The 17,627-nt window shown below is 38.4% G+C and overlaps 1 protein-coding gene across 2 annotated transcripts in view; it reads right to left on the reverse strand.

Moving 5' to 3' along the window:
* LOC120528077 (NACHT, LRR and PYD domains-containing protein 3-like) overlaps window positions 1-17,627 on the reverse strand; it is a 43,276-nt gene that overhangs the window by 18,607 nt on the left and 7,042 nt on the right. For both annotated transcript variants that reach the window (XM_039752076.1, XM_039752075.1), the window contains exons 2-4: window positions 17,214-17,477; window positions 11,202-11,237; window positions 7,978-9,643 (exon numbers count right to left, since the gene is read on the reverse strand). In XM_039752076.1, coding sequence (XP_039608010.1) covers window positions 7,978-9,643; window positions 11,202-11,237; window positions 17,214-17,475 — 1,964 coding nt within the window. In that variant the 5' untranslated portion in view covers window positions 17,476-17,477. The remainder of the gene's footprint in view (window positions 1-7,977; window positions 9,644-11,201; window positions 11,238-17,213; window positions 17,478-17,627) is intronic.

Raw genomic sequence — 17,627 nt, forward strand, 5'->3', positions numbered from 1 at the left:
GTTCAGATCGGGGGGGCCATTCCTCCCAATCACGCCCTTCCAGGTCTCACTGTCATTGCCCACGTGAGCATTGAAGTCTCCCAGCAAAACGAGGGAATCCCAGAAGGTATGCCCTCTAGCAACCCTCCAGAGACTCCAAAAGGGTGGATACTCCAAACTGCTGTTCGGCGCATACGCACAAACAACAGTCAGGACCCTTCCCCCCACCCGAAGGCGGAGGGAGGCCACCCTCTCGTCCACCGGGGTAAACCCCAATGCACAGGCTCCAGTGGGGGCAATAAGTATGCCCACACCTGCTCGGCGCCTCTCACCGGGGCAACTCCAGAGTGGTAGAGAGTCCAGCCCCTCTCAAGGAGATTGGTTCCAGAGTCCAAGCTGTGCGTCGAGGTGAGTCCGACTATATCTAGCTGGAACCTCTCGACCTAGCTCAGGCTCCTTCCCCTTCAGAGAGGTGACATTCCACGTCCCAAGAGCCAGTTTCTGTAGCCGAGGATCAGACCGCCAAGGTCCCGCCTTCGCCACCACCCAACTCACACTGCACCCAACCTCCTTGGCCCCTCCCATAGGTGGTGAGCCCATGGGGAGGAGGACCCACGTTACCTCTTGGGCTGTGCCCGGCGAGCCCCATGGGTGCAGGCCCGGCCACCAGGCGCCGCCATCGAGCCCCGCCTCCAGGCCTGGCTCCAGAGGGGGGCCCCGGTGACCCACATCCGGGCAAGGGAAAACGTCGTCCAGAGTTTTTATTTTTCATTGGAGGTTTATTGAACCGCTCTTTGTCTCATCCCTCACCCAGGACCAGTTTGCCTTGGGTGGCCCTACCAGGGGCATAAAGCCCCGGACAAAATATAAATACAGGATAAACAAAATATTGAAACAGAACAAGAGACTATAAACCAGAATAAAATAGAAAAACTACAAGAAAACTCCAAATTAACATAATTTTGTGGTAAAAACACAAACATTCATGAACATCTGGACAAACAAGTTAAACTCAATATCAGGGTAAGGTAAAAGCCTCCGTGAGCAATTGAGTTTTCAGTTGTTTTTTTTAAAGAATGACTAGAGTCTGCTGATCTCAATAATTTCGGGAGGTCATTCCAAAGTCTGGGCGCTACACAGCTGAAGGCGCTTTCACACATAGAGTGCAGGTTAGTGTGGGGCACAACAAGATGGCCAGAATCAGAGGATCTTAGTGGGCAAACAGGAGCAGAGTGATGGAGAAGGTCACTGATGTAGTCCGGTGTGAGGCCATTTAAAGCTTTGTACGCCATTAATAGAATTTAAAATTCAATTCTGTACGAAACAGGGAGCCAGTGAAGGTAAAACATGATGGGTGTGATGTGCTCACTGTTGCTGGTTCATGTTAGGAGTCTTGCAGCAGAGTTTTGAATCAACTGGAGATGTGATAATATATTAGAAGTGTGAGAAAGAGCCAAAAACATTCTCAAGGACAAAACTCATCCTGGAAATTCTTTGTTTGAGCTCCTGTCAATAGGAAGATGCTTTAGGTCAATTCATGTAAGCACAAAAAGACTAAAAAATAACTTTTTCCCATCTGACATAAACTTTATGAACTCTGAATCTCCTCAGTCTGAGATCATTTTTAATTGAACATGTGCAATATACTAATGTAATACAATATATAATATGTAATGTACTATTCATTAACAGGTGGCAATAACAATTTATGCTGCTGTACTTTGAGCAATAATAATTTGCTCTGGTTACTTGATCACTTAACATTGTATATGACATATTCGGAACTTTTCTTTAAATGCACCTTGGGGCTGTCACAAAACATAATTTTGTTGTGTTACACAATGACAATAAAGTGTTTGAACTTGAACTAGAATAGACACCTGCCATTACAGAGTTACATTAGTTGATGCAGGATGTAATATAAACAAGGGCAAGTGTCTCAACATTAGAAAAGAAGAGGGGTGATCAACAGAATAAGTTGCATTTATGCTAAAAAGAGCACAGATCTCTGAAAAGCGGTCTAAATTAATTACATTGGGGGTGAAAACCTTTTATAAGTCCTGTATATGTACTCTGAAACTATGGAAGCAAGGAGAAGGTAATGAAACTCTGCTGATCGGTGAGCAATGGAAACCAACCACTGCTCAAATTCTTCTCCGTATGTGTTGCTCTGTGCTCCTGCTAATTTCATTATCAGTTATCACTCATTTACCAATAATCTCTACAATGATGTTATTAATGTTTGAGACACCTTAAAAATAGCATGTTACTGTTACTTGTCCCCATACACTGTAAAAAATGTCAGTAAATGTAATGGTAAAAATACTGTAAATGATGAAAGTAAAAAAGAAAAATTACCTTATGTTCTACTGAAAATTATCTGTTTATCTTAAACAATACATTTCATTATTTTTTATAACCAAGTTCTGTAAAATCGATATTTTTCTACCTTCAAAGTATGCTACATACCATTTACTGATTACACTGAAAAAAAATCAGTTAATTTTACAGTGTAAAACTGTTAAATAGTGAAGGTAAACAACTGTAAAATGTAAAACGATAAAGCTGTTTTAGTAACACCGAACTTATGATATTTGGATAAGGACACGCCCCTTTTTCCTTCATTATTTCTAGTGAACTGAATACCTTTAAACAGTAGGGAAAAACTTTAACAATGTTAGCAGACTTGCTTTTCACTGCATGCTGAAGGTTTTTTGAGGTTATGGAAGCTGATTTAAGCAAACTTTACTTCCCCACCAGACAATGTGCCGTAACTTCCTTAAACACTGAATTGTTTCCAATGAGTATAATTAAAAGGTACATGTTTGCAATTGGTTGTTGTTACTTTACTGATGCAAACTGCGTACTGGGGTTTGACCCCAAAAATACTTTCTAATGGTTTATTTATTAGCATATTTATTACTGTGCATGGATTTCTGGTTATGGTTAAACATTTCCTTCTGTTGGAATGTGTTGTAAAGAAAAAAAAGTTATACCGTAGAACTAAAAATATTGTCACCTTATTTATTACGGTAAAATTCTGGCAACCCAGCTGCTAGTTTTTTATCGTAAAAATAACATTTTTTAGACCTAAAAATGCTGTGACTATTTTTTTACGGTAAGATTCTGACAACTCATCTGCCAGTACTTTACTGTTAATTTAACATTATTTATTTACAGTGTAGCAATCCTTAACCTATGCAACATTTAGTTCATGGAGCTCTCTATACTGATAATATAAATACATACTTTAATGAACTGGGTATTAAGTAATTCATTTGTTTTGTTATATGCCGGTTACAGACCTGTCTAAGACAAACCTGCCCAGGTTTCTGATTTAACGCTACTTTCTAGGAGTAACTTTCTACATTATCTAGCTATAATGATAATACAGACATTATCTCCAGGTTAGCAATTGTTTTGAAAGAGTGTACCGCTAGATTATTTAATACCATCATTGACTATGGGAAGTTTCCACTAGAATTTTATATCATCAATGAAAGTCAGCTGTTGACAAGGTACATTCCTTATCAGTCTAGCATTGAATAATTCAGCTAAAATTATGCATTACAAACATTTATATTGAGGAAAATTACAAAAACTATATCCATCTTCAAACACGTTCTTCACTAGGTCATATTTTGGGAGTTTCCTTCATTGAGGTCACACTGAGGAAAAATACCTGTGCTTATCTTTTAGATAATGTAGTACTTAAAATTTCTTGAAATCTCCCAAGTTAAGCAATATTATTGCAAGAAAAATCTATTGTGATATTTAACATTACTGTGCTTACGTATCTTCTTTTTCTACTCAGCTTATAAATTTGCGTTGTTTTTTTACCTAAAGTTAAAAAAAAATAAAATAGTCCAAAGTTTTTTTTTTTACAATCTAGCAAAAATGTATTAATGCTGATCTAAAATAAACAAGCAGGGCTTCTGATCAGTTGGGGCTGGATGGTCTTAAAGCCTTGAACTCCTGCAGGTTAATTTTTGTTGAGCATCTTGCCAGCTGGAGTTTTTGTTTTCCTTTCCTCCATTGTCATCTGATCATAACATTTGTCATAAGAATGAGTCATAGACATCATAAAGGTTTGGGACAGCCACCTGTATATTGTTTTCCTGGCTGCAAAAAGTTGATTTAAAATAAGCACAATGTGCATAGAACAGAGTCCAAAACAGACCTAACTGGCCTTGAGACAAAATGGCTGTTTTTAAGCAAGAGTAGGGGAAGTGAAGTCACTGGCACCAGAACCGGAAGTGACATCATCGTTGGCACTGGGAGCAGAAGTGACCGCTTCATGACCGGAAGTGACATCATTGTTGGCAGCAGAACTGGAAGTGATGTTATTTGTGGTGTTGGAATCAAGGGGGATTTCCCGGGAGTGGTCTGCAAGAGACTGAGAAAGACAGTCAGCACACTCACCGCCCCCTGGTCTGATGTAGAATTACTATTATTTAGGCCCTTTAGCTGTTTCCCATGCACACGTGTGTGACACATTATACTTATCATTAGAATCTTAAGAGATTTAGAAAAAATGAGTTTAGGTGAAATTAGATTAAAATGTTGCCGAAGCTCAAAAAAAAATGCAATGCTTATGTTTCTCTTATGTGCCATTTGTCATGGGATTCATAAAAGCTGTGTTAATGTTTGTGAGGCACCATCATTTGGAATGACAGAGACACCAACCGGATGGACACTCAGACAGACACAAAGACTCTTATCTTTTTTTTAAGGTGGATTTATTTTTGACATTTACTGATTTCTTACATCTCATTAACATGATAAATTCCATATAAATATACAACCTGGGTGAAGCTTTAATTCACAATAAAGCCTTGGCAACAATAGTGGAAGTCTTTGTGCTCAAGTAAACATTTTTTTTTAAATTGAAGTTGGGTAATTGACCATCTCCATCATCTTTTAAGTAAGAACATGGAGGGATTTAATGTAAATGCCTTCAGTATTTGCTCTATATGTTTTTTGGGATTTTGAGTTCTCATTTATTTAGGATATTCTATGATGCTCCTCAGACACCTAGTAGTGTTAAGAAACCTCTAATAAGTTAATCAATATATTGATTGAGGTTATATGCATGCTAGAACTTGTTTTTAATTTAGTGTGTTTTGAATATGACTAAGTATTCTTTCAAGTAAAAGTGAATCCTTTATTTTTGGTACAGCTTTTTGTTTTAAAATTGGAGGTAGCGCAATTTAATGTTTAATAACATGAATAAAGATTTTTGAAAAATGGCCGTGCTATTCTTTGTTTTGTAACTGTCTATTTTGCACATAATTTCAGTTAGTTTGGTATACTCAATTTTTTATTTTTTAGATAAACTTACACCATTTTTAACACACTTATCTCTCCAATTCATAGAACCCATGTGTGCACTGACAGAGTGTTACTGAAGAAATAATTATACATTTAGCAGGCTGAAATGAATTTCCGTTTGTGGTGACAGTGTAAGTAAACCTCTCGACAAGGTTGACACTCTCTCCGCAAACAGACACACTGCTGATGGCCGTGCCCAAGAGATCATTAAAGGCCTGGATCTTGGTTTTTATCCAGGACACTTGCAAGCCCAGACACTCAAACTCCTCGCTCAGTCTCTCGAGCGCCCAGATCAGAGCATCCATTGACTCCACAAAGATCACAGCATTTTTAGCAAAGTCAAGATCTGTGAATCTTTCTTCACCAACAGATGCCCCACAGCCACTGGACCCCACAACCTTGCCCAACATCCAGTCCATACAAGCACAGAGTAGGAGCAAGAACACACCTATGACAAACCCCAGAATCAACTGGGGAAAAACACAGCATAACACTTACAATACCAGTGTATAGACTGGCCATGACATCCAGCAACCTCGAGGAGGTCCCACGAACCTTCAGGATGTCCCACAGGGCAGCTCGATCAACTGAGTCGAACGCTTTACGAAAAGGCTACAAAGAAACTCTGGCGATATTCGTGTTTGCGCTCCATGAGAACCATCAGTGCCAGGATGCAATCGATGGTAGACAATGGTAGACAATTACAACCACCCTTAAACTAACATCTAATTAACTAATAAATCCTAACTGTCCAATTGGAGAGTAACTCAATAGAAAGACTAAATTACAATTAAAACACTTTAACTCTGACCTCAAATTTTATATTCTCCTTTGGTCTTTGACACTTTATAGTGTACTTCCTTGTAAATAAACTCCACTTTATTTTTTTAACAAATAAACTCCACTTTTATCTATAATAGTTGACTTTGTTATTTATATCCTAATCCACTAAACTTCTTAGTAACTACCTGCTCTCTCCTAGGAGCAGAGCAACAGCGCTACAGAAAAGAAACAGCAGTTCAGAAATGTGTAACCAAGCATGTACATTAAGTGGACTAGATGGCATTGCCTACTCTAACATGCTAAGGTAATTGTATCATTTTTATATGAAACAGAGACCATTACAAGGGAACCTAATGCAACTCTCCAAAATTGTGAAAGGTATTGATCAAGTCAATATTTAAGTAAATTTCAGTTGGAATCCTAGAAACATTTCCTTGCAAGTTATGGGTATCGGTGACAAACTTATAAGTAACATAATTTAATATACAAATCTCAGATCTGCTTGATTCAAATTAGGGTGATGGGGAGCTTCCTTTGCGCCCTATGTTGGCTGTGTTTGGCTCCAGCAGACCCCCGTGACCCTGTAGTTAGGATATAACGGGTTGGATAATGGATGGATGGATGTACAGTATGGGAGCTTGGACTGGCAACAATCAGTGCAAGAACAGCAATCTATTGCAGGGCTCCGTCACTCATATCTGATTCCTGCACTTGAAGCAGATGCCTTGAAATCTCTTCGAACATACAATATATGGATGAGTTAGTGTGGTATAGCGGGTCCACAGCTCACTGAGTAAAGGTCATTTTTAAATAAATAATCGACGCGCTCGCGGCTTAGCGAGGGGACGTTGGGCCATAGCGAGCCGTGGGGCGATCCGTAGGGTGTGGGCATTTCTCACCTAGTGCACAGGTGAGGAACTGCCCACATTCGTGATTGTCCCATGGCTAATGGTGCAGCTGCTGTGGCCCTCGTCATTTAAAAAGAAGGGTGAGTCGGTTTTGGGAGGATGAAAAAAGAACAAGATAAGGAAAGAAAGGAAAGGAGAGGACAGAGGTTACAGGGAGCGAGGAAGCATGCGGTGCAGGAGAGACAGACACGCGGTGCGTGCGTGTGGTGAGCGCGCGATCGTGCGCTCGAGGGCAGCTGTGAGGAAGCTGGGTGTTAGGCCAACACCCAGGCGTTTGAGTTGATGTTGCTCCCGCTGAGCGACCATGTAGCGGGAGTGCCCAGGGGAAAGCGACGAGCTGCAGAAGGCAGCGGTAGTCGGGAGGCTTGGTGGTGGAGTCCCCAATGTGTGCGTTCTGGTCATTGGTGGACAAGTCTCGGGGACTGGGATGAGTGCCAGACCGAAGCCAGGGATTGGGAGGTCTCCAGTCTCGTGAAAGTGTGTAAGAGGAGGGCAGCTGCAGAGAGCAGGTCAGATGCTAATAGAAACGATGCACCGGATTTGTTGTTGTTTTAAAGACTGCTTCCATGAGAAGATTTTAACCTCTGGTTTTTAAGGATTGTGTTTTTCTATTGATTTTAACCTCCACCTTTTATTGGATTATTTATTGAAGAGAGAACTGCACTATTTATTTGAACACTTGTTTTGTTGGATTTTAAATAAAAGCACTATTGCACTTTTTGCACCACCCCTTGCTCAATTGTTTATTTGCCTCCATTGACTAGCTCACTCGATTACGTTATCAACGGTGTTGGGTTCAAGTGCTTCCAAACATCAAAGGTAGTGTGGAGCCAGAACCCACATCGTCACAGTTAGTAGGTCAACTTAGCTATTAGGTAATCAAACAAGCTTGATGGACTCAATGACCTATCTTGTTTCTCAAGCTTCTTATTAGGCTGATCATCCTTATTTTACAAATCATCTTTAAGGTACTTACCTGACAAATTGACATTTAGGAAGAACCTCCCAAAGAATCTTTAGTTTCTCATCATCCAGATTACAGTTCCACACATCAAGATATTGCACAGAATCACTGTACTCAATGCAGTATTTCACTACCAGGCAGTCAATTCTATTTAAATTACACCATGAGAGATGAATCTGATGAAACCATTTCATTGCACGTGTAACAAATTCTGCATCTTGCATTTCATACAAGCAGTGCATAAGCTGAAGGAGGAATTGTGATTTCCCACAGTATGAAGCCATTGGGTATTTCTCCTTATACCACTTCACTGCTGTTGAAAACCAGCTCTGCAGTGTTACTTTCATGTGATTAAAAGAAAACATTTTCAAGTCTTTGAGGATTTCCTGTGATGTCTCATTGATAAGGCCAAACTGGAAGCGCACCACATGGAGAAGATTTCTATGCTCAGGTTTCAAGGAATCATAGAGAAGTTTTTCAGTCTCCTCACTGGATGCTTGAGAAGCACAATGCATTGCAGCAAAAAATTCCTGGACACTTAAATGCAGGAAATGGTAGACAGCTTTAGCGTTTGGACCTCTCTTAAAAAAAGTTTTGTTTAAAAAGGTGGATTCTTTCCCAGTTGCGCTGATTGAAACCTCCCAGAGTTCCTCCTCTGTAAATATTTTCTTCCCCTCTTTAATTCCCTGGAAGGCCAATCTACTAATATTCTGAAGAAAATCAACTTTTTCAGAAGTGCCACAGTGGTGCTGCAATAATGTATGAATGAAATGTAGCAAAATCTGTGAAGAAGTTGATACACGTGTCAGAAAATCTTCGCCATCTTCAGCATTTTCTTTCATCAATAAGCAAATAATCCAGCAGACCATTGGCACAAAGCACATAGAGAGAATGACAGAGTTTCCCTTAATGATCTGAAACACGCGGAGACCTTTTTCTTGGTCTTGAAAGCTTTTTAAAAAATATTTTTGTATATCATCTTCCAAAAACCCAACAATTTCATTGTAATGGTCAATTTTGACAACCATATCCAGCACTTCTAAGGCAGTGGGCCGTGTTGTGATGAGCATGGAGGCTTCAGGTATAATTTTCCTCTTTAGTAACAGTGTCACTGCACTACTTTCTCTCGCCATGGCTTCACTAGATGGGAAACTGAGCTCGTCAAAGCCATCAAAAATGAACAGGAGACGTTCAGGCTTAGACAACACCTCCTTTACTGCATCTTGTAAATGAGTGGAACATCTACTGATCAAGTTATCCAGGTTCTCATGGTCACTTATTTTCAGTTCTCTACAACGCAGGTGAAACACATAGTCAAATCTGTCTTGGAATATTTCATCTGACGACCAGTCAAGCATAATTTTATGTATGGTAAATGTTTTACCTATTCCTGCTGGCCCTTGAATCACCACTGTCTTTGGCTCTTCTTTATTTTCAGTATCAGAAAAGATATGTTTAATTGTAATTTTGGAATCTTTGTGCTTTTTCATCAGACATACATGATCATGACCTGTAGCTTCAAGCTCACTTTGTTTTTCTTGTAACTGCTGCCGTTTGTTAATGATGGTTAGCTTGATGTACCGAGAGTTAAATGCAACTCTTTCAAATGGAAGGCAATTGTACTCTTTTATTTGTTTATAGAGATGTTTTATTTCTTCTTTGTATAGCTTCTTGTAATCTGTAAAGAAAGAGATAGCAGTTAATAATTAAAAGATTGAAAACTGTTAGTGCATATACTATAGATAATCAGTCTTCTAAAATGTGAAATATTACATAAACATACAACAATTAAGCAAAATTTTATATAATATTATCTTATCTGCCTAAATGAAAATTCCAATATCAGATGTGTTTTTCGTGTTCCTTTTCGTGCAAAAGAATATTTATTTTATAATTTCTATAATTTTCTACGTACAGAGAAAAGGACTAAGGGCAGTTTTTCACTTTTAGTGGTGGAGTTTTAGTATCTCGAGAAGAAGGGTATATGGATTGGGGCAGCGATGGCTGTTCAGTAGGCACTGTACTGGTTTCATTTTTTGAAGAAGAGAGTAAACTCTCTGATTACCCTTCAGTCTTAATCCCTGTCCTCAAATTATGGCCATGAGTTGTAGGTAATAACTGAAAGAATGAGATCACAAGTAGATGCAGTAGAAATTAGGATTCTTCGCAGTGCCGCTGGGCATCACATCATGTTCCTTTCTGCCTCTCTTTCTCTCTATTTCTGTTTTAACGTCAAGCAGGGATCCAGCAACTTGATCCAACTTTTGGTTTTCTTTTACCCAGATCAGTCCCCACTTTGAAACGTATAACTGGTCAAGAAATTGGCTAATTTCCTATTTCCTATCAAGGGACTATTTTTCCTGATTTTGTGAGGTCAAAATATTTAGTTAAATTAATGATTATGATGATAATGTATGGCAAGGCTTCCCAAAGTGGTCGATATTGACCCCCTGGGGTCGATTTGAACTATCTAGGGGTCGGTAGTTTCAATAAAAAAATTTGGGGGTCGATGACAGCAAAAATAGCCGCCCTTACTACTGCTATTTGTTTGTTACTTCAAAATATCTATGACTCCAATAGGTACCCAATTAAGAAGTAAAATAATTCAAAAAAACACTTTTTTGATAAAAAACACATTACATGCCAAACTTATGAACGAAAAGGTAAAATATGTCATTAAAAGAGTCACATGTAAGAATGCATGAAAATACATGTAGCACAAACACGTCTGTGCATTGTCTTATCGAAATTATCAAAGCAAGTGTGGACATGAAAAACCGTTGCATGTGACTAGGGGGTCAATGGTTTTAAAAGTTTTTGGTAAAGGGGTCTGCGGCAAAAAAAAGTTTGGGAACTCCTGATGTATGGTCTGTACCTGCTTGTACGTCTTAGCTTATCATAGAGAAGATGGCCATGGCCAGAATTAGCAAAGCTGGAAAGTTAAATATCGTATGTTTTTACGTAGAGAGCGAGAAAAGTGTTCCTTTTAGTTTTTTGAAGTACAGATGGACAAATGACAACTTCTTGTTCCCAAATAACTTGATATCCAATACATCACCAATTGTCCCAAGTGACTAGAGTGATGCCAGTATTGAATGATATTATAAGTGTAGCGATGAAAAATGAGAAAAACCAAAATAAACACGAAAAAAACAAGAGATCACAATGTTCAAAACATGTTCAAATAAATTTAAAAAACTGCACATCCTTACAGTTTCCATTAATTGACTACATACCAGTTTCCTGTCTTCCTTCAGGCACTCTACATGCATCTATAAGAAAGAATTAAATTATCACTGTAACAGCAAACTGATCATTTATTTTTGAAAAATTAATAAATGAAATTTTACATAATGAGGGTGTTATTTACTCCTAATGATGCATAATTTTTACTTCAGTCATTTAGCCATTTGAATCTTGAGTTGTGTAAGCAGTACGATTGATGTTTTTCTTTTTCACTACATCTCTCAAATATTTCCCACAATTACACAATAAACATGTGGTCCAGAGCATTATTGCTGATGACAAGAGTCACTGGCTCCAAAATGAGCCTTGTCTTCCAATTTAATTTTTAAATCACCCTTTGATTTTTTGTTAGTTTTAGACCTGAAGAATGAGGTGTAGATTTTCTTCAAGATTCTGGCATAAAGCTTTTGTAACAGAGTTGACACAAAGCAAGTGATTTTAGATAAAATACCAATGTTTTCATCTTGTTATTTTTGAGGCAATAAGTTCTTGGAACCAACTTATTTAAAGTATCTATCTATCTATCTATCTATCTATCTATCTATCTATCTATCTATCTATCTATCTATCTATCTATCTATCTATCTATCTATCTATCTATCTATCTCCAACAACGTGAGAACAACTTACAGTGAATAATTAACATAACACACAGATGTGTGGAGTGCAGGTATGAAAACCAGAGTAACTGTAGACAAAAACAACAACACACACACAATATAGCAGAGAATATGCAAACTCAACAAAGAGTTTGACCACATAGGCATTCAGACCTAATCCAGTGTCAGAATTACATATTGTGCTGCCACGTTTTTCGTTTTGTGTACAAACAAATAAAATAAATGCAAAAAAGGCACTGAGCAATATTTCCACTTGGAAACATCATTTGCTAGTTCATCTAATTTGTTCATGAAAAGACAGACTGTATTATTTTGTCATTTCATTTCTTTATTATTTCTAAGCATATTTCCATATGTACCTATGCTTTTCTGCATTATTTTTTCGTTATATTATTACACAGTGTTTTTGCTCCCATTCTTCTATTTTTATTTAAGGCTGTCATTTTCCTTTCTGGAATTCTAATGATCATTTAGGAGCTATTTAAATTAGGCAGATGCCCATGAATGTGTTAGTTTGCTTACTGGAGAAAGTCAGTTAAAGTTTTTAAAGAGAAAAGACCAGGAGAAAGGATGTAGTACAAGAAACGATGTACAAGTTAAAAAACAAAGTCACAAAGTCAATCAACAGAGCCCAAAAAGCTAACCAGAAATCAAAGTCAAAAAGGAATATGCTAGAGGTAAGGAAGCAAAAGTAACATCAAGATCAGATGTTTTTAAGTGTGGAGACAGTCGAGAAGCAGTGGAACAAGTTTAAAAATGTTTTACATGTAATGCAGGACAGATACATACCTAAATTTGGAATTAATAGGAAAAAAAACTCCACAGTGGATTAATAAAGATTTAAAAAAGAAGTTGCAAAGGAAAAAACTGCTTTATAAGGCATATAAGACTAATGACTGCAAAGTGAATCGCAGAGCATATAAGAACATGTGGGCAACTATTAAGAAAGATATCAGGGAGGCTAAAAGACAGTTGGAGAGGAATATAGCAGATAAGGCGAAAGAAGACCCTAAGAGATTCTTTCAGTATTTTAGTAGTAAAAGAACAGTTAAGGAGCAGGTGAAGTGCATCAGGAACAGTAAAGGGGATTTAAAAGATACAGACAGTGAAAAGCGGATGCCCTAAACTTAATATTTTAAGGTGTTTACAAGTGAGCAAATGGATAACCTCCCAGAGGTAAACACGACTACTAAGGAGGTACTGAGGGATTTGGAAATTGCAGAGGGAGAAGTGCTGATCAGATTAAATAAGATGAAATCAAACAAATCACCAGGCCCAGATAATATTTATCCTCGTGTTCTTAAGGAGGCTAGTGAGTACATATATAAACCCATGTCACATATTTTTAGGAAGTCACTGTGCACTGGAGAGATTCCGAAGGACTGGAAAATGGCAAATATCATCCCATTATATAAAAAGGGTGACAGGGCAGGTCCAAGCAACTATAGGCCAATAAGCTTAACATGCATCACAGGAAAATTAATGGAAGGAATTATTAAGTATAAGATTGAGCAAGAACAGGAGTTATTCTGAACAGTCAGCATGGGTTCAGAAGAGGGAGGTCTTGTTTTACTAACATGCTGGAATTCTATGAGGAGGCAACAAAAGGATACATTCAAAGTGGAGCTTATGATATTATTTACCTGGACTTTCAGAAAGCATTTGATAAGGTGCCACATGAGAGGTTGGGCATCAAATTAAAAGAAGTGGGAGTTCAGGGTGTTTTTTAGATGAGTGCAGAATTGGCTCAGACACAGGAAGCAGGGGTGATGATGTGAGGAACCTCATCAGAACTGGCCGATGTTAAGAGTGGTGTTCCACAGGGGTCAGTGCTAGGGCCATTGATATTTTTAATATATATAAATGATTTAGATAGGAATATAAGTAACAAGCTGGTTAAGTTTGCAGATGATACCAAGATAGGTGGATTAGCATATAATTTAGAATCTGTTATATCATCACAGAAGGACTTGGATAGCATACAGGCTTGGGTTGATTTGTGGCAGATGAAATTTAATGTCAGTAAATCTAAAGTATTACACATAGGAAGTAAAAATATTAGGTTTGAATACACAATGGGCAGTCAGAAAATCGAGAGTACACCTTATGAGAAGGATTTAGGAGTCATAGTGGACTCTAAGCTATTGACTTCCCGACAGTGTTCAGAAGCCATTAACACTACAATTATAAGAGCCTACGAGAAAACTTGTAAATCCGGCCCACCTTAAATCTGTTTGCACCTCTCCATCAGCATCTTTTGTCCTATAAATATAATGCAATAGAATACAATTTATTTTTGTATAGCCCAAAATCACACAAGGAGTGCCGCAATGGGCTTTAACAGGTCCTGCCTCTTGACAGCCCCCCAGCCTTGACTCTCTAAGAAGACAAGGAACACCTCCCAAAAAAAACCCCAGTAGGTAAAAAATGGAAGAAACCTGGGGAAAGGCACTTCAAAGAGAGACCCCTTTTTCAGGTAGGTTGGGCGTGCAGTGGGTGTCAAAAAGAAGGGGGGTCAATACAATACAAATGTGTCGATAACAGCAAGCAGCCTGCTATCCCATCCCCCCACCCACTGCCGCAGTACAATTTGCAAAGAAGTTTCTCAGTGCTCAGTGTTTATCTTTGAGGGAAGTACTGGAGCTTTATAGGGTAAAAAAGTACATCATCATTTGGAATACATACATTTCATGTGTGTTCAGTGTCATCAACAATCTCTGTAAAAACGTTGTTAACACACAAACGTTTTTCATGTTTTAGTAATAACTGACAAAATGTAGACATGAAATGTATAATGTGTGAAGCCTGAAATTCAAATATGAAATAAACATTTTCACAAAAGGTACAAGTATAACAAAAGAAGTGCACTTTTATTCAAGAATTTCACCGAAGAAAAATTAAAACAGGTTACGGTAGGCGGTTGATACGACAGCTTGCGCGGTGCAATGCTAAGAACTGCTGCCTTTCAATCAAGAGGTCGCGGTTTCGATATAAGCTGCTTCCCAAATTTACCATTTTGAGTAGTGAGCTGCTCTTATTGTTTATATCATGCAATAAAAACATACATTGATTTGCGTCTGTAAATTTATAGTACTTGTTAAAGTTTTTTTTTCAGCTTTATTTTCTCACTCGCGTTCAAGCTTACACAAACCCCAAATCCCCCAACTGATCTGGCGCTGTTTTCAGAGAAAGATATGGTACAAACTTGTTTTGTTACACCCCATCTTTATTTGAACACCGTGTCAGATCTTGTGCGCGGACAAGACTGGTAAAACTGTGGATGTGGATGTGAGTGTTGTACGTGATTGAGAAAAACTGTGGATGTGAATTTTATTTATTCAGTTTTATCTCGCCACATCAGAGAATTCCCTGTAATTTGCTGCTCTATTCATTATCTCAAAACACCACACACATATACAGGACAAAAGACGCTGACGGAGAGGTGCAAACGGATTTAAGGTGGGCTGGATTTTCTCGTAAGCTCTGGTAATTCTAGTGTTAAGAAGGCTAACAGAACGTTAGGATATATAGCACGATGTGTGGAGTACAAGTCCAAGGAGGTTATGCTCAACCTTTATAATGCACTGGTGAGGCCTCATCTTGAGTACTGTGTGCAGTTTTGTTCTCCAGGCTACGAAAAGGACATAGCAGCACTAGAAAAGGTCCAGAGAAGAGCGACTAGGCTGATTCCAGGGCTACAGGGGTTGAATTATGAGGAAAGATTAAAAGAGCTGAGCCTTTACAGTTTAAGCAAAAGAAGATTAAGAGGTGACATGATTGAAGTATTTAAAATTATGAAGGGAATTAGTCCAGTGGATCGAGACTTGTATTTTAAAATGAGTTCATCGAGAACACGGGGACACAGTTGGAAACTTGTTAAGGGTAAATTTTGCACAAACATTAGGAAGTTCTTCTTTAAACAAAGAATGATAGACACTTGGAATAAGCTACCAAGTAGTGTGGTAGACAGTAAAACGTTACAGACTTTCAAAACTTGACTTAATGTTTTCTTGGAAGAAATAAGTGGATATAACTGGCAAGTTTTGTTGTGCTGAATGGCCTGTTCTCGTCTAGAGTGTTCTAATGTAGCTGTTATGAGTTAAGAGTGACAATATGTTTCTAACTCAAAAAGTAACTCCTTTATGCCTTTATGCTGGCACAGCGATGACTTCATTCCAGTATGTTATGAGATTGTGTCATAGAAACATGTGACGCAAGCACTCCAAACAGCAGCGCCAATTGACAAAACAAATCAAAACTGACACTAAAAATTCACAAATAACATTTCTATTTGAGAAGCTAATGATAGAAGTGGATTTTCTGAATATGAAATCACCCAAAAACATTACAAACAGAGACATCAGGAAAAATAATATAAAATCATGACATTTAGAGTCAGGGGGTGAAGGAAAGACTTGCAAACACCATATAGTCCTGCTGGTGGCTAGTTTTTTCAGGTTAGTCTAACAGCTAATCAGCCTGATAAAAGTGATTGCAGATGAAAGGACAAGGACCAGGAGATGATGGGAGAATGAAAAGTCAAAAAATAAGTAAAAACTAAAAATGCTATATAGAAGTCCTCTTCAGAAAACATACAAACTCCTGATTCCTTAAATTATTTTGAACTAATTGCAACACAAACCTTGCCAACACATATTCAAGATCTTAGATATCAAGCATAGCAGGATAAAATCTTTAATAGCTTCATAGTGATGACATCATATGTCAATACATCAGAAGTCACATGAATTGTGACCCAAGAGGAATGTAACATGTTCCATTGGGATACTAAATAGCAGGAAATCATAAGAAGTGCAAAAGAAAGACGGCCCATATTCTCAGGATCTAAGTGAGGCCATTTTGGCCTTACAAATTTAAGCTCCAATAGAACTTGTTACAGGTTTGCACATCAGCCTGTTAGTTGGCACTATGTAGACCCTGAATGGAAAAAATTCAGGAGCCCATCAATATTTGCAAACAGTTTAGAGGTTTGCTGCTTTCATGGGATTCAGCAAACAACTAGAGATTAGCAGCCTCAAGGATTGATTGACCCTCCTTTATCTAGAAGGTAATTCCAGGACTGGCCAAATCCATAAGTGATCTAAAGAAGGGTCTTAAAGGTCCCTCATGCCAGAATCCTGTAGGTGAGTTGGTGCAAGGGTTAAACTGTTGGTAGAAACAGTGGAGAGCTGAATGAGAGAGAGAGTTTTCTTCCACAATGCAAAGAAGGGCCTAATGTGAGTGTGTGTTTGTGTGTGCTCAAGTATGCCCAATGTTTTTTTCAGCATTCACGACTGATACTAAATACTGGAACCAATGTTTCCAGTAGTTTTGCTCTTGTAGCTGTTCTCACTATTTTCTGATATTTTTGTGTGGCCTTACCTCCAAATCTCTTCAAAAGGTCTTTCCTTCCAATTTCCTCTAGGCTATCCAATGTTACATTTATAGCTTTGTGTCCATAGTGACCAACCATGAGATGTGCAATATCCCCAATGTCATTCCCTGTACGCTCCAGTCTGCCCAAAGGGATGTGCTGACATTGGTGTCTCCTTTCTGCGGCGTCAAGCTTATTTATAAAGCGCTTCAGCTCTTCTTTTGTCAGCTCTTCCATCACTCTTAAAAGGCAATCTTTGAGGTCCTCCATTTCTAGAAAAGATTTAATGGGTTAAAATGAGTTTATTGTGCCAACAATCTGGTAGGAGCCAATCTACTCCTAACCCAGCATGTGTTATTCCACCACACTGATGTATGATGCACATCACTCTAGAGCTGATCTTAATTCCCTTTAATTGTTGC

The sequence above is a fragment of the Polypterus senegalus genome, chromosome 4 (genome assembly GCF_016835505.1).
Source record: "Polypterus senegalus isolate Bchr_013 chromosome 4, ASM1683550v1, whole genome shotgun sequence".
NCBI classification, from domain to species: domain Eukaryota; kingdom Metazoa; phylum Chordata; class Cladistia; order Polypteriformes; family Polypteridae; genus Polypterus; species Polypterus senegalus.